At 43.0% G+C, this 21903-nt stretch overlaps 1 protein-coding gene across 4 annotated transcripts in view; it reads left to right on the forward strand.

Moving 5' to 3' along the window:
* The first annotated feature begins 1971 nt into the window (after window positions 1-1971).
* LOC110531852 (reticulon-3) overlaps window positions 1972-21903 on the forward strand; it is a 33763-nt gene continuing 13831 nt past the window's right edge. The window contains exons 1-3 of one of the 4 annotated variants that reach the window (XM_021615311.3): window positions 1972-2235; window positions 8875-8922; window positions 17936-20506. In XM_021615311.3, coding sequence (XP_021470986.3) covers window positions 2139-2235; window positions 8875-8922; window positions 17936-20506 — 2716 coding nt within the window. In that variant the 5' untranslated portion in view covers window positions 1972-2138. Of the gene's footprint in view, window positions 2236-2574; window positions 2963-8874; window positions 8923-17935; window positions 20507-21903 lie in introns of those variants that run through there. The other 3 variants (XM_021615313.3, XM_021615314.3, XM_036987724.2) reach the window with 3 other exon arrangements.

Below are 21903 nucleotides of genomic sequence, written 5' to 3' on the forward strand. Positions count from 1 at the left end.
CTTGTGGACAGAACCCGAGTGAACATCGGGTTCTTGGTCTCTGTGGACAGAACCCAAGTGACCATCGGGGTCTTGGTCTCTGTGGACAGAACCCGAGTGACCATCGGATTCTTGGTCACTGTGGACAGTACCCGAGTGAACATCGGGTTCTTGGTCACCTCCCTGACCAAGGCCCTTCTCCCTTGATTGCTCAGTTTGGCCGGTCGGCCAGCTCTAGGAAGAGTCTTAGTGATTTCAAACTTCTTCCATTTATGAATGATGGAGGCCACTGTGTTCTTAGGGACCTTCAATGCTGCAGAAATGTTTTGGTACCCTTCCCCGAGATCTGTGCCTCGACACAATCCTGTCTCGGAACTTTACGGACAATTCCTTCGACCTCATGGCCTGGTCTTTGCTTGAACATGCACTGTCAACTGTGGGACCTTATCACACAAGTGTGTGATTTTCCAAATCATGTCCAGTCAATTGAATTTACCACAGGTGGACTCCAATCAAGTTGTAGAAACATCTCAAGGGTGATCAATGGAAACAGGATGCACTTTGAGCTCAATTTTGAGTCACATAGCAAAGGGTCTGAATACTTATGGAAATAAGGTATTTGTTTTTAATTGGTTATGCATTTGCAAAAATGTTAAACCTGTTTTCGGTTTGTTATTATGGGCTATTGTGTGTAGAGTAAGGGACAAAAGTAATTTCATCCATTTTAGAAGAAGACTAATGTAACAAAATGTGGAAAGTCAAATGGTCTGAATACTTTCTGAATGCACAGTAGGCTATGCCGCATTCACGTGCTAGTGGGAACTAGGAAACTCTGACATTTCCCGACTTGCTAACTGGTTGAACGCAGCATGTGTATAACTGAACCAGAATCTGGGTGAATAGGAGATTTCCCCTTTAAGCCCAGGAAGCACACATTCAACTTGTCACTCACCAGCTTTTTAAGCATAATAATGTCAAAATACATTCAGGACTTATCAAAGAATGGAGTTTCACTGAGAAAGTTGTCAGTATTGCCCTCACGGCCGGTATGTACTTCCAAAAAAGGTCTAAGTAAAAAGGTACATGCATGTATTGTTTTTGACCAAGTGCACATTCACCAAATCCACCTCTTCTGCACCAATAAAATCAGTCATTACCGCCAAGCATAGGTCGGCTGATCGAAAGGTCATTGATTTTATCTGCAGAGGAAGAGGCAAAGCGAGAGGTTGCACTCTAGCCATAATCTATCCAAAATAAGCCCAAATGTGTTTTGCCTGCCTTTGGGACAACGACTCCCATTGTTAGGACGGAGACATGAGCATCTTGTTATTATATACAGATCTGTTTTATCACCTACAACAGTCTACTACAGAGGAGGTTGGTGGCACCTTAATTGGGGAGGGCAGGCTCGTGGTAAGAGTTGGAGTGAAATGGTATCAAATACATAAAACACATGGTTCCAACTTTGCATTTAGACCCTTTTTGGAATTACCTACCGGCAGTAATGATGATAGTTGCTCAATGAAACTCCATTTTTTGATAAGTAAGCTACCTAACATATTTTGACATTACTAAGCTTGAAAAGCTGGTGAATAGCAAATTGAACAGCTACTTCTCGGGCTTAAAGGAGAATCGCCATATTCAACGTCTCATGTAGGCCAGATTCTGGTTCAGTTTATAACTACAACTAGTTAAATCGAACATTTCCGAGTTTCCTAGTTCCGAGTAGCACTTGAACGCGGCATATAACGTGCTGTTGCCTTGAAACGCAATGAGATAATGTTGGGTATTGCCCTTTAAATGAGCCAATGGCAAATCTCAATCTCGGGTATATTCATTCGCCAAACAGTTTTGTAACTAAAACTAGAGTTTCTATTGGACAGTTTTAGGTCGGTCCCTCCCCGTATCGTTCAGTTTTGCAACAGAATTGGCGGAATGAATACACTCCTTGTTTTGCTCTCTCGATCAGTCCTCAACCATACAGTGCCCTCCATCCACACAGTGCTTGGTACATGCGCGTGAAGGTGCACAGGCTCAGTGACACTGCGTCCAGGTCTTGGGGAATACGAGGCAAGTTGGAAGAAGACATTTTAAGGACAGCAATAATACACAACAAATTCTCGCCGCCACCGTGCAGAATTTTTTGAAATTATAGTAAAATGGCAGATCCAATGACCCAGTCCGCCCAGATATCATCGTCGCAGGGGCTGGCCGATGGACAAAACTCTGTTGCGGCCAAAGACTCAAAAATGTCCGGTAAGAGAAAGCTGTACCTAATTCAACGGAAACGTTGAAATGGTCAACATAGACATTGTGTTTTAAACTTTCAATAACACAGGTGCTTTGAGATAAAGTAGCCCGTTGCTTTAATGGCAGACCGTCAAAACCACGATTTTTTTTAGGTCGGTAAAAGGAACGTAAATGAAAATAGTTGCACTTATTTTTTTCGTTTGTTATGCAGATTTATATTGGCCTCTTCCCTGTAGAGACTTTAAATGGTAAAGTTGTTGAAGAGGGACAAGTGCAGCCTTGTAAGCCGATATGAGGCAATTTTCTTCATTGTGGGCGTTAAAAGGGTGTTAGCCTAAATGCTCTATTAGAAATTCTGCTAGACCAGTAAGCACCCACCGCCCGTTATGGAATCGAACCATATTACGCTGGCGAGAAATTGTTCAAAAACACAGATAGTTGGCTTGAGAAACACGCACCACGATTGGATGGAACACTAAACCAGTCTCCCGCTGGTTGCAAGGCTTCAGGGGGCTGTCTTTTGTGTGCTTTGTCAACGTTCCCTCCAACCTCTAATTTGACCTAACTTTTTATTTAGTATCAGACAAGGGAGCAGAACATGGTGACACATTTTACTCCCTAGTTGGCCGCGGTGAAAAGGCTTCATGTTGCGGCGACGGTAATCTGCACTGCAGATGCATTGTTACTGGGAAACGGCAAATGAAGGGAGGACCTCCAAATCGTATCGGCATTGGTAAACAAACCCATGCGAGGAGATTAGTGTTTCACAGTCCAATCCCTCTCATTCGTTACAATGATGCATTTATTCTATGGTCTGTTTCTAAAAAAAAAAAAAATCTTAAAATGTGTAGCCTACTGTAGCCTTTATGGCGTGTTCTAAACAACGAGAACCCGGGAAATCTCTGACTTCCTACTAAAGCGCGTTCACTTATCGGAGATTTCCGAGTATTTAGTTGTTTTGAACTCGGCATGACACCATGTCTTGTTTTGATGTCATATCTATGCCAATAAAGCAAACATTCGCTAGTTATCTAACAAACAACTGTAACGATGTATTTGAGACAAGTTCACATTTATTTATGTTTTCAATAAACATTCAGAGACAAAATATAGTTTATGTCAACGGTCTAAGCCAACCGTCTTTTTTGACCCATAGTTGCGCACTCGCCGTATTTTTTTCCGGCACTGAGCAAATTTCACGTCTGATGAGCTTGAACGTTGAATGTTTACTGTGAACACTGAGGGTGTACCCGCGTTAAGTTACAGTTTTAAGTGGCCAATTAGGCTACTGTGGCTATTTGATCGTAATGGGGGCCTACCAGATTGGCCTACAATGGAGAAAATTCATCCCATAACATTTTAACGTGGAAATAGCTGTTCTATCATTCAGCCAATGTGTGGTATTCAATGTAGGCCTACATTTCATGAGATTTTTGAAAAAAAACACGTGCAGGGCTTGACAGTAACCTGTCTATCCCCTTGTCCTTTAGACAAGGAGGTGACTGAACATATTGTTGTTTGCTGCAAGAAACCATTTTACAAAATAAAATGCAATATTCCCATACCATTATTACAGAAAATCAGACAAATTATACTACCGTACCTTATTCAAGCCAGTCTCAAAATACAACACTGTCCCTTTAAGACAAAACCAATCTCTTTACCTGACACGCTTTTCAAAGATGTCTAGAAATGTACACGTTTTTTGCTTTTGTAGGGAGCAATCACTCCCCTATTGCTGACTACTAAATATCTATAACTGGGCTAAGATCTCATTAACTGGCAAAGGATATGAATAAAATGTGCACACATGGCTACATGCATCTCTCGCTTTGATCTCAAAATAAGCGCATCTACTCACGACCGCTCATGCTGTAAACACAGTCCAGTTCAAAGTAAATGGTACAGATCCATACATGGCATTGGTCTATTTGCATATAGGCTTCCTGTAGCTGTGATTGGTTATGCTACACCGGTCTGTATAGAGTACGGGCTGAGTCATGTGTGTCATTGTAATATGCAGATGCGTTCTGCATCAAAATCTCTTGCATAGTTTGTTTTGTTTGGCTATGTTGCATTGAAAGTGACTATTGCATTGATTCGATCGCAATTGCCACAGTGAAGGGAAACGTTGATAGTGTTAACAGGGAAAATTCTAGAACATTGGTCACCAACCTTTTCTGAGTCAAATTGCAAGCCGAGATCTACTGCTCAGATTTTTTTTTTTTTAACATGACTTAAAGAATGTAAGCCTATGCAACATTAACCAATTAAAAACAGTACTGTAGCAATGAGGTTTGTGCAGTAAGCTATAGGCACATACATTAGCACCGCATATTGGCTTTGCTTGAATTGCCCTGTCATTGCATTGTTGTTTGGGCCATTTAAAAATATATATATTTCAAACTTTGAGGTAGGCTATATGATCACACTGATAATAAATCCGTTGTTGTATTACTTTTGAGGGAGGCACAGCTGACATTTAAATAATTCGCTTTTTTATTTTTATTTCACTGGGCTGATGGTGCCTGCATCTGATGGTCAGTTTTAGAGGAAGGAGAGAGCAGCAGACTGAGGGTCCGCCTCTCACCGTCCCTCCGCTCTCCCTTTCCTCCACAGACACTGACCAAAAAGGGACACCTTCCAACTGATGGCGAATCTTCTGCCTCATGCACAAATGCACGTTGTTACTCCTATGAGCAGAGAACTTTAAATATTCCTCAATATTAAAAAAGACCGAAGCCGCTAATAATAACAACAACGCAAACCTATCAATAGACTTTCCTACTCATTCACTACTGCTGCAGTGCTCATTGTAGCCCTGAGTGGAAATGGGAAGAAGGTGTATTTTATGGCTTATAAAAGTGTTAAATACAAAGTGCCGAGTAAGAACTTAAACATGAACTCACTCCTAAAAACAGGAGCTCTTTTCTCTATTCATTTGCAGTTTCTCTCTAGTCTTGGTTTTGAAATCTCACAATATCAACTTTGCTGTAGCTTTCTTTTATACCTTCTACGTTACTGCAGACACGGTACTCAATTGGCCAGCGGTAGGGCACTTGATTTGCTCCCCCTGGCCCAGTGGGAAGGCAGAGTTTGTTCCTTCAGACACATGAAATGGTTCAAAATGGCAACAGTGTGCCTACCCAGCACGCAGGGCAGCTGAATCTGGTGCACCTACTGCTAACTGCCCAGACTAATGATGGGGGGAAAAAGGCTTTATCTTGAGTTTTTTACAGAAATGTTTGGCAATAGACTAGGAATGTCTTGGAAATCGACCAGTCGATCACGACCGACCGCTTGGTGACCACTGCTCTGAACTTAACTCAACTTTCTAATCTCGTGCTTCTCTCCAGCGGGCTGATATTTCTCTTGCGCGGCAGTCCTGGGGGAGCTACGAGGCCATCTCGGGCTACTGTGCACCCTAGAGTGAACGTTGCCATCTAGGCCCATATGATGAAAACAAATGGACACTCTTGCCTCTGCAACGATCTTCAAACTGACAGCTTATTTGGTCATGAGGGAGGGGCATTTCAAATCGATTTAATTTATCTATTCAGCTAACTATGGCTTAAAAGCATCCGTTAATAACAAACCTAATTTTAAATATAGTTTACTGTATATCATTTAAAAGGCATGCTGAAAATAGTATACAGCTCCCATTGCAAATTGGGAATGCTTTCTGTGATTTGTATTAGACTGAATACCAGTTGCATTGTCTCAGTGGTTATGTTACAACAAAGGTATTTCTAACCAATACATGTTTCCACGGGGAGAATAATTAATTTTATTCTGTTTTGAAAGTGTAACTAAGGTTTTGAACAATTCTCCCAAGAAATTGGCATTTGCCTTTTGCATTTCTCTGAAGTAAATCCTTCAAAGCAAATGTTCACGTGTTCTTTCATTTCACCCCAGTCATGCGGAACAGTCCCTTGCTGACTTATCGGTGCCATTTTCTTCCTCACCTCGGCAGTATGATCAGGCAATGATGACACCAAAGATGTCACTGGACCCTTGCCGCCACTGTCATACAGTATCAGATGTTACATGGCTGTGTTAACAAAGCACCCAGTCGAGAGGAATCCAAATGGAACTATATAAATCTACTGAATCCAGCAGAGTTTTCAGCTGAATGGAAGAGGGCCCAGACCAGGGTAGTGCTGTGTTATTCATTGGGTCTTTTACTTTGGTGTCATACCATCTGTTGCCTTTACTTTGGTATCATACCATCTGTTGGTGCCCAGTGTTGCACCAGACTGCTCGACCACTGGTCAGTCTCTCTTAGGCCTAGCACTTCCTTCTCAACACATTTGAGTGGCATTTGTTGCACTGGCCACTAAGGAAGTGACCTGAGAGATCGTAAGGCTCAAGATATCTTGCGTCTACAGTTGCATTGAGTCTGATTGTCAAGGGTTGTTAAGTTCATGAAAAGCATCCCCTATTCTTTTCATGTCTCTTTGACAAGGTGATTGTGCAAGCTCTGTCAATGGAACCGTTTATCTACGACAGCAGGCAGAAGGCCATAGGTCTACTCTTTTAGACTGTGTACAGAAGAATTCACGTTACAATGAATTCTGAATGAGAAATTATATTCATGGTGTCAAACCTGCAATTGTTTGAGTCGGTGCTGTATTTCATTTCTTCCTGCACTGCCAGTAAAACCAAAGCAACTTTTGGAGAAACATTATTCAATCTCATCGATAATGTCATTTTACCGACCTTTATCAATGCTAAACCCAGTGCTCCACTGGCTCTCCGGTTTCATAGGCTATGCACATTTGATTGCGTTTCTGCACCTGTTTTCAATTAGAATGACGCTCAAGGTCAGAGACAAGGACGAGGTCTATGCTTAGTTTGACAGACACGTTCACTTCCAAATGACACTAAATATACAGTAGTGACTTAGGAGTCCTTTGGACTTGTGATCTAATCAGGTGAAATGCTGTATTTCCCTGAGTAGGGATTCAACATGCTGCTGGTTTTACCTGGAGAGCGATTAAAGTACAGCTGCATGCTGAGGAATGATCTGGAATCTAGTCCTCTGCAGATATGGCTGTAGTTTATGTGAGAGAGTCCGGAGAGAACATGGGGTACTTTCGGCTCCCTTTCCCTCTGTGCCATTCTTGTTCTATCTCTGCTACTCATTTTCTCCCTCTCTCTGGGAGACTGCTGCTCTGCTCGGCGCAGGCCATATAATCTCTAAGGTCAGTGAATCGGGCTGAGGCAGCAAACTGACCCCGGGGGGGTATTTGAGTGTCATGTCTTGGCTCTCCTCGGGAAGGGACAGAAATGCCTGGCGTGACTGGGATGCCATGTTAGGGCCTCCTCCAGTTCTGTATCATCGGCCCTCGGGGGCATAGTCCTACATCCAGATCTAGTAGTTGAGTATAGGGCTGTGTAGTGCCAAAGCAGGTTCTCTTCCTACTCAGGTCAGCTGCCCGTGATAGATTTGTCACACGGCTGGAGGTGTTGGAAACATGAGCTATATGAAGCCATGTTTAAACCTTGTCTGGAGCCATGGTCCCAGTCTGTAAAAAGGCACTTTTTTGTTGCCTTGTTTCTCTTGCGTAGATCTTCTTATATAAGTGACATTTTGAGGATGGCTTTTCTGTGGACGCTTCGGTCTGAAGTGGTTCTTGCAATGGTTTCAGGTCATTTGGAAATGTCAGCGAAAGAAGAAGAATGTTGACTCATCTCTGATTGTGGGAAAGAATGAAGGTGTGTCATAGGGAGGATCAACGTGTCTGGGCGAGTCTTTTAACAGAGGACTGTTGTACAGCAAGAGCTCGCCAACCTGCTCAGCCAGTCTCTGATGAGATTTCCGGTTGGGCGACCATATTGCTTCTTGATCATCCAGCTCATGAACTTTACATACCATCCCACTCACGGCTGAGAAAATTCTCCGGAAAGTCTCCCCTTGGTGTTCCCGAACCGTGGCATGTGTGAGACGGAAAGAGCAAAGCCGTGCACTTCTTGTTAGTTTGATATAAATGGAAGCTGTTTGATGGTAATGGTGCTCTACAAAGGCTGTTCTTGTTCTTCAAGATCACATGAGATTCAGAAGTGAGGTAGAAAATGTGATCACTCTCTGCATAATTGCCATCAAGTGAGTGCAGTGTTGCTGCTTGGTTGGCATCGGGTGTCGTAAACCATGGGAGAAATATGTGCACATTGCAAATAAATTGTGTGGAAAATGCCATATAATTGCCTGTTATAAAATGCATTGTCCGAAGCATCGTTGTTATTTGTGTGTAGTAAAATAGAGTTTGTGTTTGTCATAGTTTGTTGTTGGTCATATCTCTGTTATTGTCTTCTCTTTGCCTGCATAGGAAAAGTTAAGTGCATGGTTCTAAATTGATTATAGGTGTTTATTGGTAGTACATTTGTGGACGCTAACAGTTGCATGGGGTGAGAAAGAGTATATTAGTAGTTTTTTCACTGTAGCTTCTGACACTAAGTTTATAGAGCATATTGTACAGTTCTATGGTTGCATAATGGAAGCCCCACCAGGCATCCAGCTAATCAATGTATTTTGTTTTTGTTAATGTTTAAAGTTGGGCAGGGTGGGTACGGGTTGTTATGGAGATGGGAGTTATTTTCTCCCACTGTAGGATGTTCATTATTCTGTCCTTTTTATTTTTTCAGATTCCTTTCTTTCCTCTTCGCCTGTATCTCTCATTCAGTCTCCGCAAGGCAAGTGTATGGTTCTCTTACGGTGCTCGCCTGCTGTCCTCTGTCCTCCCTCTCCCTTTATCTCTCTTTCTCTGTCCTTTTCTCTTGCTCGGCTGCCACTGAAATGCCTTCCATCCCTCTCTCGAGTGCCCCTCTCCTCCTCTAGGCCAGACCAGACCAAGAACTTCATACTAGAGGCCTGCAAAGAAACCTGCTCCCTATCATCCCCCCACTCTGCAATCTTCAACCCACCCCCACCCCGCTCCTTCCCTCTAGAAGCCCTGTAACGTCATCCCATCTGTTTCCTATGCTGCTGACCCTCTGCTGCCTGCACTAATTGCAATTTAGCAGGGCAGCGTGGCCCATCCCTCTTTCAACAGTGTCTGACAGTTGGAATTTTTTTAAACCCCCCCCCCCCCCCCCCCCAACTGGAGGCAAGAAATACTCTATTAATAGTAGCGAAATGGCTAACCCCATAGCCCCTGACTGACACCAATGGTGCATGTCGAGGGAGAATCACTGTTTTTAACGGGAGTTTGAGATCAGGCTCAAAAACGGTTTAATCTCTGCTGCCAGAGGAAAAATCTCTTCGGGCATACATGTAATGTACCCAACCTAGGTACCATATTGTCTACAGTATATAGGCTAGACACAGCCGGATACGTGATGGTGATTAATCCACAGGTCTAATTGCTATGTACAGTAAATGAGTAAGCCATCTATTGTTGGTACAGTGCTACAGTACGTTGATTCCCAATGGAACGTATTGACATTCCCAATTGGAATAGAGCCGTTCCCAATGGAATAGATTGGAATAAATTGGCATCAAACACTTGAAAAGGGTGACCTAGAGTAGCGTTATATACTCAAACAAGCAATCCAGTGTAGAAGAGCAGAGCATGTTTCAAATTAGTTTAGTCATTTCCCCCAAGCTCTCGTACTCCCCTCCAAAAGCAACCTGCTCTATGTTTTTACCCCATCAGAAAACTGACAAGACCTAGAAATCAAAGATGTGGGGAAAAAAACACGTCTCCACTCCCCACAGTCTCACAGCAAGCTGATCCATTTCCAGTCTTTACTTTCTGCTCTGTCACATTATTTAGGTCAACGGCACTGTAGGTCCAAGATAATCCCAAGATTGCCACTTATTTTAAGAAAGCAGAGAGAAGTTCAAGATCACTTTGTGTGCGGGAGGAGCTAAAACTCTAAAAATGGATCAGGTTGGTTGTCCCAGGGGACCCTAGCTGTCCTTGGATAGATTGGCCCCTTCCCTCCAGGCCTTAGGCCCTATCTCTAGAAGCCCCCCTCCCCATCAATCCCGCCCCAGTACCATCACCGGCACGGAAGGATGAGAAGAACTGTGAAGGGATCCACTCCACTCACTGCTCTATGCCTTCTCCAGGCCGGGGTCTGAGCCCTGGACCCTGGCTGCTTGCTGTCCCACCACCTCTGCTTATGGCTTCTTAGGCTTTTTTGCATGTGACCTCTGCTAGAGCCAAAAAGTAGGTTTTCTTTTATGGTTTCATTGTTTAGATTGAGTTCTTTTGATTTTCTCTCTTGATATGGCTTTTTGGGGGTTTCTTTTCTTACAACCCAATTTTGTAGTATTTATAATAATACAGTGGTTTTTTTAGGCCTAGGAAGTAACCTAAAGAATGGATAGTATAGAAATTATTAAACCCCCGACTAGACGGGCAGAAACTGAAAATCTATCCTATGTCGTGCTAGGATATTCACACAGTCAAACAGTGAGCTAATCACACATGGGCCTTGGGACCTATTCCCTCCATCACTAATTGGATATGACAGGGCTGTACCCAATGGAATTTGATCTCTTATCATTCTGTGATTCCTCTGCAGCAAAAATATTTGGCTGGATTCAGACTTGTTTTTGCGAATGCTTAACAATAACAGATTGTTAGGCCTACCACCACGGGATTTGATGCACAAGACTCCTTCCCATAGTGTCAAAATGATTGAGGTGATTGAGACTTTCTCATCGTGAAGAAGCACATCCCTTTTAAGTTGCCTTTCTAGGCATATTGTGAGATGTTAGTTGGCCTGTGCCAATGATTGTCTATTATATTGACAAATAGTCAAGTGACCACTCTAACGATGGAAATGCATGTCCTCAAAAATGGAAGGCAGGTGGGAGGAGACGATATCAAGTTGGACCATTCTAGCCAATGAGAGGGCAGATAAGTGTGTAAACAACAGGCCATAAGAGATATAGGACTTATCTTTGACAGCATCTCCATTTTAAAGTAGTCGATCGTGATTATTGGAGCAGTTGCTTGGGACATCTTGTGACTGTATGGTCCTTGTCCCGGTCCAAACCTAATCTCCATTTTAAAGCAGTTAATTTTCTTTTGTCATTGGCCTATTGCTAACCAACTAATAGGAATCCCCATCCAGTTGACTACTTTAAAATGGTGGAAGCCCTCAATGGCAATTTCCATGCTAAAACGGGTTATAGATAGTGAGGACACAATCGTGGATATCTCTGACAACAGGCACAATGGCAATGTTGTTATTTTCAAAGTTGGTGAAATGCCATTCAATTATCAGTGCATTCGTAACAACCTAACATTATGAAACATCTATTCGATCAAATAAGCGTTGCATAGCAAATTAGAAATAAAACGGTTTGTTGACTAAATTCGACACTGTCATTGACCTCGTTACAAAAATTCCTCACTTCGTGGCCTTAATTTCATGGACAGATTTTGGGCAGAGTAAAACCTCTCGCTTTGCCTCTTCTGCTCTGCCTCTGCTCAACAGTCCATTTAAAATGGGGTTTAGTAATGAAAGTGTCCCTTTTTGAAGCCCACACACTTTAACACTCTCACTCAACTCCAATGTCTATGCGGAGTAGATTGCGTAAGAGGAGTGGGGCGTGGAAGTGCAGTGATGCTCTCCTTTGAGGATGAATGAGTATTACCAAACAGTTCAAGTGGGTGACAATAGATAAAACTCCCCTTTGACAGTGTTTCTTATGAAGTGTTTTGGGTCGTGTTATTAGTGATTACAAAATACTACAGATAACTCGTTGATGCAAGTTGTTGAGTAGGCTAGTTTATGAAATGTACGGTAACATTTAATATGAAATGAAAACACCATTGATTTGTTCTTCTTTCACACATTTTGGATTAATTCGTATTAATGTCCAGTCTGGTTTTTATAGCTGCCAATTTTCCATGTTCGCTTGTCACTGTGTTGAAATTGACAGGGGGGACCATGGGATTGAAAAGGGATCCTGTGATTATTGCAGACTATATATGTATGCCCCCTTGCCCCAGGATACCTGTGGCACTCTGTCATTGGAGGGGGATCCTTGTTCCAGTCCGATTCTAATGTCACCTCTGCTCTGGCACGAGGAGTTGGAGGCGGGTTAGCTCGCTTAGTGACGTGATTGACAGACAGCAGCACAGGGGGGGGCGTTCATTATTTAGGAAGCCTCCCCACACCAGGGGCATTGTCCAGCTTTTTCTCTGTGTTGTGTTAGCTGGGTGTTTAGAAAATCTGGCTGCGTTTTACAGGCCGACGAATTCTGGTCTTAGTTCTACTGATTGGTCTTTTGACCAATCACATCAGATATTTTCCCATCAGATCTTTTCAGAGCTGATCTGATTGGTCAAAAGACCAATTAGTGAAGAAAAAGAAAGGACCAGAATTAGCCTGCCTGTGTAAACGTAGCCTTTGCGGTTCAGTTACATCTTCCTGTTGATTTAACAGATAGCAGGGTAGACAGAGGCCAGTAGAGTGCAAGTTACAGCCATGAAAATTGGCTCATAGGCCCTCCTCTGCGAATGGGACAAGTCCTGTAAATCAATTACGTTTTTCATTCATTCAGCTTTCTATTCGTTATATTATTTCTTGCTCTAATGCTTGTCTACATTCCAGGGATGAGTCATTCAAGTACATTAAAGATATTGGATCTGCGTTAAACTGCTTGATTAATATCCCACCTCATTTACAGGATTGTGGTGCGATGCATTAACATGACTATTATAATGAGCTCTGCATTACATTACTGCATTACGTACATACATCTGCAGTATTAAAGACATCAGGAAGTGTATTCCCCTTGGTATGTAGGCCTAATGAGGTTGTGCTCGAATGGGAGACACAGCTCATGGGTAAAGGATGTACAGTGGGTCTGTAATTATTGGCACCCTTGATAAAGATGAGCAACAAATAAATACTACAAATACTGAGCTATAGTGTATGATAATTATTTTTTTACTAATACTATTGCTCAGGGAAAAATACAGTATTGGTCAAAAGTTTGGACACTCATTCAAGGGTTTTTCTTTATTTTTTTACTGTTTTCTACATTGTACAACAATTGTGAAGGCATCAAAACGATGAAATAACACACATGGAATCATTTAGTAACCAAAAAAAAGTCTTCAAAGTAGCCAGTCGTTGCCTTGATGACAGCTTTGCACACTCTTGGCATTCTCTCAACCAGCTTCACCTGGAATGCTTTTCTAACCGTCCTTGAAGGAGTTCCCACATATGCTGAGCACTCGTTGGCTGCTTTTCCTTTGCTCTGTTAAGTGTTAAGTGCTGGTTAAGTGTGCCTTGAATTTAAATCAAATTGTATTTGTCACCGAATACTTACCGTGAAATGCTTACTTACAAACCCTTACCCAACAGTGCAGTAGAGTTAAGAAAATATTTACTAAATAAAAAGTAACACAGTAGAATTACATAACAATAACGAGGCTATATACAGGGGGCACCGGTCCCTGAGTAAATGTGCGGGGGTACAGGTTAGTCAAGGTATCTTGTACATGTAGGTAGGGGTAAAGGGACTATGCGTAGATGATATACAGCGAGTAGCACCCGTGTAAAAATAAATTGGGGGGGGGGGGGGTCAATATATATAGTCCGGGTGGCTACTTGATTAATTGTTCAGCTGTCTTTATAGCTTGGGGGTAGACGCTGTTAAGGAGCCTTTTGGTCCTAGACTTAGCGCTCCAATACTGCTTGCCGTGTGGTAGCAGAGAGAACAGTCAAAGACTTGGGTGACTGGAGTCTTTGACAATTGTTTGGGGCCTTCCTCTGACACCACCTGGTATATAGGTCCTGGATGGCAGGAAGCTTTCCCCCAGTGATGTATTGGGCTGTATGCACTACCCTCTGGAGCGCCTTACGGTCAGATACTAAGCAATTGCCATACCAGGCGTTGATGCAACCGGTCAGGATGCTCTCGATGGTGCAGCTGTAGAACCTTTTGAGGATCTGGGGACCCATGCTAAAAATAAATTAATCACAGACCGTGTCTCCAGCGAAGCACCATCACACCTCCTCCATGCTTTACAGTGGGAACCACACATGCATAGATCATCCGTTCACCACCTCTGCATCACACAAAGAAATGGTGGTTGGAACCTATTCGGTAAAAGACCATCTTCTGTATACCACCCATACCTTGTCACAACACAACTGATTGGCTTAAACGCATTAAGAAGGAAAATGAACTTTTAACAAGGCACACCTGTTAATTGAAATGCATTCCAGGTGACTACCTCGTGAAGCTGGTTGAGAGAATGCAGAGTGTGCAAAGCTGTCAAGGCAAAGGGTTGCTACTTTGAAGAATCTCAAATATAACATATATTTTGATTTGTTTAACACATTTCTTTGGTTACTACATGATTCCATGTGTTATTTCATAGTTTTGATGTCTTCACTATTATTCTACAATGTAGAAAATAGTAAAAAATAAAGAAAAACGAGTAGGTGTGTCCAAACTTTTTGACTGATACTGTATGTTTAACAGGTAATAAAAATGAATCTAAAAAAGATATGGGTCAAAATGATTGGCAACCCTGTGTTCAATACGCCAGCACCCTATCTGTCCGAGGATAACGTCACTGAGCCTTTTTATAAAAATGTTTCATGAAATTGGAGAACATATTGGGAGGGATCTTAGACCATTCCTTCATACAGAACCTTTCCAGATCCTTGATAACCTTTTGTCCGCACTTATGGACTGCCCTCTTCAATTCAAACCACAGCACCGCCTTGATTTTGAGCAACGTCATTGGCACTTGGATTGAAACCAGTTCTATGATCAGATGACATGAAAATCGAGCTCTTTGGCCACGCACACCAGTGGTGTGTTAGAAAAACAGAAGCAAATGCAGAATAGTACCACATAGCTACAGTAAAATATGATGGTGGATCTTTTATGTTACGGGATATTTTATTTCCACTGGTCCCGGAGCCCTTGTTAAGGTCAATGGCATCATGAACTATTTTTAGCCAAAAAACCTGGTTGTCTCTGCAAAGGAGGCTGACTCTTGGATGCAAGTGACTCTTCCAGCAAGACGACAACCCCAAGCACTAATCAAAATCCACAAAGAAATGGCTATCTCAGTATCCGGACTTGAACCCCATTTGAATACATGTGGCTTGAAAGGAAGTAGACAGGCGCTAAGCGCAGACGAAGATAAAGCATTATTATTTTTATTTAACTAGGCAAGTCAGTTAAGAACAAATTCTTATTTACCATGCCGGCCAAACCTGGACGAACCTGGGCCTATTGTGTGCCGCCCTATTGGACTCCCAATCACGGCCGAATGTGATAAAGCCTGGAATCGAACCAATGTGATAAAGCCTGGAATCGAACCAGGGACTGTAGTGACACGTCTTGCACTGAGATGCAGTGCCTTAGACCACTGCTCCGCTCTTAACTGGGGTTATTAAGGATCTGGAAAGATTCTGTGTGGAGGAATGGTCTAAGATCCTAACCAACGTGTCCTCCAATTTCCTAAAACCATTTTAGAAAAAGGCTCGTTATCCTCGCAAGGGGAGGGTGCTAGTAATGAAAACGGGCGTTTGCTGTGAACACTGAGGGTGTACCCACTTTAAGTTACAGTTTTAACAGTGGCCATGTAGGCTACTGTGGCTATTTTGATCATAATGTAGGTCTAACCAAGTTGCTTACAATCAAAAACAATGGAGAAAATCCATCCCATAACATTTTAACATGGAAATAGCTGTTCTGTCATTCAGCCTATCATTCAGCCTACAGTAGCAGCCAATGTGACTTTCGAAAAACACTTGACAGAGTAACCTGTTTATCCCCTTGTCCTTCAGACAAGGAGGCGACTGAAAAATGTTTTTGTTTGATGAAAGATGCAACTTCACAAAATAAAATACATTATTATTCCCATACCATTATTACAGAGAATTAGATAAATTATGCTACCCTCTGCCTATTGGCTACTTAGCTTATTCAAGTCTGTCACAAAATACAACACTGCCCCTTTAATTAAAAAAAAAAAAAAAATCTCTTTGACTGACTCACTTTTCCTAGAAATGTACACGTTTTGTGCTCTTGTAGGTAGCAATCACCCCCCCTATTGCTGACTACAAATGATCTATAACTGGGATAATAACTGAACAAAATGTGCGCACACGGCTACAGGCATCTCTTGCTTTGATCTCAAAACTCAGGACCACACGTGTAAAAACAACATTACAGTTCAATATAAATGGCACAGGTCCATATATGGCAATGGTCAATTTGCATATAGGTGTACTGCAGCTCTGATTGGCTATGCCATGTTCTGTGGAGAGTGTGGCTGAGTAGTGCGCAATAGAATCTTACTCCGATGTGTTCTGCCTACAACAAAATCTCTTGCATAGTTCATTTTTGTTTCGGTATGTTGCGTTGATTCGATCCCAATTGCCACAGTAAAGAGAAACGTTTATAGCATTAACTAATAGGGACCACTCTAGAAAGTTGAGTGAAGTTCAATCTCGTACCTCTCTCTATGGGCTGTAAATACCGTTCCTCTGGCTAGACACTCACTGCAGGGTTTTGAAAAACACAATTTCTGTTACTTTTAATCCTGCCGTGTGATGTCACGGAGAAGCATTATTCTAAGGCCGTTCTTAATCTTTTCACCACAGATCATAAATGTGCCATTTTCACATATCTAGACACTGGTATTGTGCCGGAGATCATGAATAAGAGGTTGAAAAGTGACGGAATTGCCCTTACAAAATCTCTTCCTCTGAGAAACTGGGTGGAAGCATACAATATAGCTCAGTATTGGTATTATTTTATACCTTTTTTTTTTTTTGCTCAAATTTATCAAGGGTGCCAATAATTATGGAACCCACTGTATGTGTTAATTAAGCCATTATGGAAATAGTGTAATGTCTTTTATACCAGGCTGCAGTCACTTAACCCTAGTCTCGCCCATAAATTGCCTTGCGAGTTCAAACAAGGAGTGTTTATCCTATGTGACCTTTGCTTCCGGACTCGTCTTCCAGGCACGTTTTATGTATATCGTCCCCGTTGTGTCACATTCAGTTCTATGATATCCTCCCTGTGCTCTTTTATGTTATTCTTCTGGAGATGTGAGTTACTGCTCAACGGTTCTCATGAGATCATTGATATAACCCAGAAAGCGGAAGGAATGATGAGGGAAGAAGATTTTGTGTATTACCCAATCGTGTTTCCTCAGATGTGGAAACTTTGGGTGGTGACTTGACAGGGCTGCCAGAGAAACAGAGCGGTTTGTAGTGTCCCATGTTTTTTTTCCCAGTAATAAAGTGCCATGTCTTTTGTAGAACATGTCAGACAGAGTACCTGATTTAACAAAACCCCAGCCATATTCTATGCAGCTGTAAATATATGAATATGCATTTAGATAAATGAATATACGGCCACAGGGCACACAGTTGTGTAACAGCGTTGTTTATATATGCAATTTTGTTATTTTGTTGTGGAGCTGCTTCATTTCGACCATGCAAGTCATTTCGAACGTTGCCTCATTGAAAATGCTCTTCAATGGCAACAACTTGAGATGCTAAGTCAGCATGCCCGACTGACACACCCTCATCCATTGCTGCAGTTATACAGTGCCATGCATGACTGCTTGGGCTGCAACAAAATGGCCTCCGCCGAATATAACTGGAAGTGCATGGGAGTTTGAGTGTGTCTGTGATTTTTATTCCCTCCCTCCTTTCTCCCCCTTCCCCTCCTTACCTCTGTGCATGGCCGATGCAGACAAAGGAGTGGTGCTGGGCTCTGATAAGCCCACCTCCGAAGCCGTGACCACCTCCCTTCGCTTCGCCGGGTCTTCTCAGTCCGGCTCGTTTTCGCCCGCTAACTATGGGAGCGAAGCATCATCAAGTCCGTCTGATGGAAAGCCAGATTCGCCAATCGTGACATCCCCCGTGTCTGAAAGGATAAAGGCACTGGAGGCCCTGGCAGCGAAGAAGGAGCCAGAGCCCAAGACAGATGGAGGCTTTCCTCACTTCAAAGAGCGCCACTATGAAAAGTCTCCTACTGAGGTGCCGGCAGAGACCACCTCACCCTTCCAGAAAAAAGGAGCCTCCACTGATCAGGATTCACCAGAATCTCCCTTTGAGGTCCTGGGAGAAGCACGGCAAGGGAGTGATTTTGAAGATACCGCAGACTGGATGAGAGCTCACTTACCCCCTGTGCCTGACTTTGAGGACAAAGTAGATTCAAACAAAGATGCTCTTGTGTTAGAGAACGATGGCAGATCCCAGGAAATAAAAGGGGAAGATAAAGCTATAACTGATGTTCCAGAGGCATTTGCGTGTGTCCCTGACGCTTTCATGGACTCTCCCATCGAAGGGCCTAAACTTAAAAATGTGTTCAAAGACCCAGCGCAGCAGTCTAGTGTTGAGGACGAATCTGAATTTGACCTGAGCTTCCTACCTACAGCATACATGACAGACACCCAAGGGCCCTCTGACCCTTACTCTGAGCACCCTGCCTCTCCTGCCCCTCCTGCTGGTTTTAACTCTCCCCCTCCACCCCCTCCCTCTGACTCAAAAGAGAACGACTCAAAGACCAAGCAGACCCCATGGGGTGATGAGGTAGTCGAGGTCGACAGCTCAGGAGACTCTGATGACACTGTCATTGAGGATGCAGTCTCCATCCTTGCCCCTTCCTTCCCCACCCCGTCTTTGTCAAGTGATACTGCACCTGCCCCCAACCCCTCTGTTCCCTCTCTCCCTACCGAAGAAAAGGAAACTCCTCCAGCAAAGCAGCCAATGCAGGTCCCTACCATCAATGTTATTGAGACAGACGAGCCGAATTACAGCGATGAGGAGATGGAGATGGAAGTGGAGGAAGAGGAAGCGGAGGAGGAGGAAAGTTCTGAAGTTGTGAAAGACACCGTGAAAGAGGCACCAAAAACCCCTGAGCCACAACCAGATGTCACTAAAAAGGAATTCTCCAAAATTCCCCCCTTAGAATATGAGGGTTACTCTCCTCCCTCCTCTCCGGTCGACTCTGATGCTGAATACTCACCTAAACACAAGATCTTGAAATCTGAATGCGATACGGATGATCAAGAGACAACATTATCTAATGATGGGATGCAAGGTGCTGCTGTGTCAAAGAGCTCTAGTTCTGAGGTACCACAAGCCCAGAAAGTTGAGTCTGATAAATCACAGACCCCCAATGAGTCTAATGAAAAGTCTTCTCCGTCCAATGCCAAACCTTCTGAGAAAACCGCAGAGAACCTTTCGGACTTTACAGACTATGATGACGATGACTGGTCAACTGACGCACAAGAGATCTTAGTGAAGTCTAGCTCTGCTAACGCTACTTCTCAGGATCCTCAACTTCACCCCACATCCAAGTTTGAAGAGTCTGATATTAAACAAGATTATATGCAGACAGTTGAGCTTTCAAAATCCAACTACATGCAGGATGACACAATCTGTAAATACGGATCTTTTGAGGACGAAGACGCACTGCCACCCACGGATGACACCATTGACAATAAAGAGCTGAACTTTGACACTGTACCAGAGCCCTCTCCCTCGGATCCAACCTCTCAGATCCATATCGGAACACTACTCCCTCAAAACAATGCAACTACCATGATCTCAGATTTTGAGAATCTCACCTCGATGGATGAAGATTCCTTCCCCAAGCCAGTCGGTGGCCAGCCATCTCCCAGGGAGTTTCCCAAAGATCCATTCTCCTCTTTCCAGAGCGAACCGCCTGGCAACACCATGGAGCCCAAGACTGAGGAGAAACCTAACGATGACATCATTGCAGATCGCATAGTCAACAGCAAGACTCTCCCACCACAGGAAGCTGTGGCGGAGAAGGACACTAAAGCAGGACACCATTCGCCAGACAATACCAGTGATCCAGAAAGCATTGAGCCGGACTGCTCTGTCTCTGGTGCCACGGACAGCTTCGTCGAGTTCATGAGGGAGTGCCTGAAGTCACGACAGGGCGAAGATCCAGAAGACATCCGTCAAGGTCCCACAGCCAGGGATGAGTGTCCTCCCTCCCAGTCCACACCAACCATGGTCATGGACCTGGAGCAGGAACACCTCACTATCAATGCCCTTAAAGAGTTGGGCAGCAGCCAAGAAGAGGAGGATGACCTTCAGTCTAGTTTCAAGGCCTTTGAGAAATCCCAGTCTTCCTTCACCTCAACAACCTCTGACCATCCTTTACCCCAAAACAAACCTACGTCCGACAGCGCGTATTCCAAAGAGGTAGAGGCCATCGACGTGTGGGTGGCTGAGGCCTACCACCTTGCAGAGCATGTCTTGACAGCAATACTAACGCACTTGTCAGGTAACATGCCTCCCCTCTGGGCTCTATGCCTGCTAACCTCACGCAAGCATAGCACAATGACCACACTCTTCCTCTCTCTCTCTCACTTGCATCTTTCTTCTAGCATCTGGTCCTCTTATTCAAAGTGTGAGTACACTAACTATATAACACATGGTTGCACGTGTCTGAGAATTTTGATAACACCATTTAGATTTTTTTTATTTTTCCTGATACGGCGCCATGGCTGTATTACTTACAGGTCCAATTTAATGTTTGGGGACACGTACTCGTTCAAGGGCTTGTCTTTATTTTTTGCTATTTTCTACATTGTACAATAATAGTGTAAACATCAAAACTATGAAATAACATATGGAATCATGTAGTAACCAAAAAAGTGTTAAACAAATCAACATTTATTTTATATTTGAGATTATATTTGAGATTCTTCCACACATGCAGATATTATCTGTCCAAAAACACAGCGTTTGGAACCAAAAATCTCAAATTTGGGCTCATCAGACCAGAGGACAGATTTTTACCTGTCTTGTCCATTGCTCGTATTTCTTGGCCCAAGAAAGTCTTCTTATTGGTGTCCTTTAGTAGTGGTTTCTTTGCAGCAATTCGACCATGAAGACCTGATTCATGCCGTCTCCTCTGAACAGTTGTTGTTGAGATGTGTCTGTTACTTGAACTCTGTGAAGCATTTATTTGGTCGGCAATCTCAGGTGCAGTTAATTGATCATTTCTGAGGCTGGTAACTCTCATGAACTTATCCTCTGCAGCAGATATAACTCTGGGTCTTCCTTTCCTGTGGCGGTCCTCATGAGAGTCAGTTTCATCGTAGAGCTTGATGGTTTTTGTGACTGCACTTGAAGACACTTTCAAAGTTCTTGACATTTTCTGGAGTTACTGACCTTCATGTCTTAAAGTAATGATGGACTGTCATTTCTCTTTGCTTATTTGAGCTGTTCTTGCCATAATATGGACTTGGTCTTTTACCAACAAAGGCTATCTTCTGCATACCACCCCTACCTTGTCACAACACAACTGATTGGCTCAAATGCATTAAGAAGGAAAGAAATTACACAAATTAACTTTTAACAAGGCACACCTGTTAATTGAAATGCATTCCATGTGACTACTTCGTGAAGCTGGTTGAGAGAATGCCAACAGTGTGCAAAGGGTGGCTACTTTGAAGAATCTCAAATATATTTTGATTTATTTAACACTTTTTTTGGTTACATGATTTTTACATGATTTCATATGTTGTTTCATAGTTTTGATGTCTTCACTATTATTCTGCAGTGTAGAAAATGGTAAAAATAAAGAAATACCCTTGAATGAGTAGGTGTGTCTAAACTTTTGACTGGTACTGTATGTGCCAGACTGAAATCTGGCTCTTACAGTCAATCCTTATG

This window comes from Oncorhynchus mykiss, chromosome 9 (assembly GCF_057628025.1).
Source record: "Oncorhynchus mykiss isolate SJ-2025 chromosome 9, ASM5762802v1, whole genome shotgun sequence".
In the NCBI taxonomy this organism is placed as follows: Eukaryota; Metazoa; Chordata; class Actinopteri; order Salmoniformes; family Salmonidae; genus Oncorhynchus; species Oncorhynchus mykiss.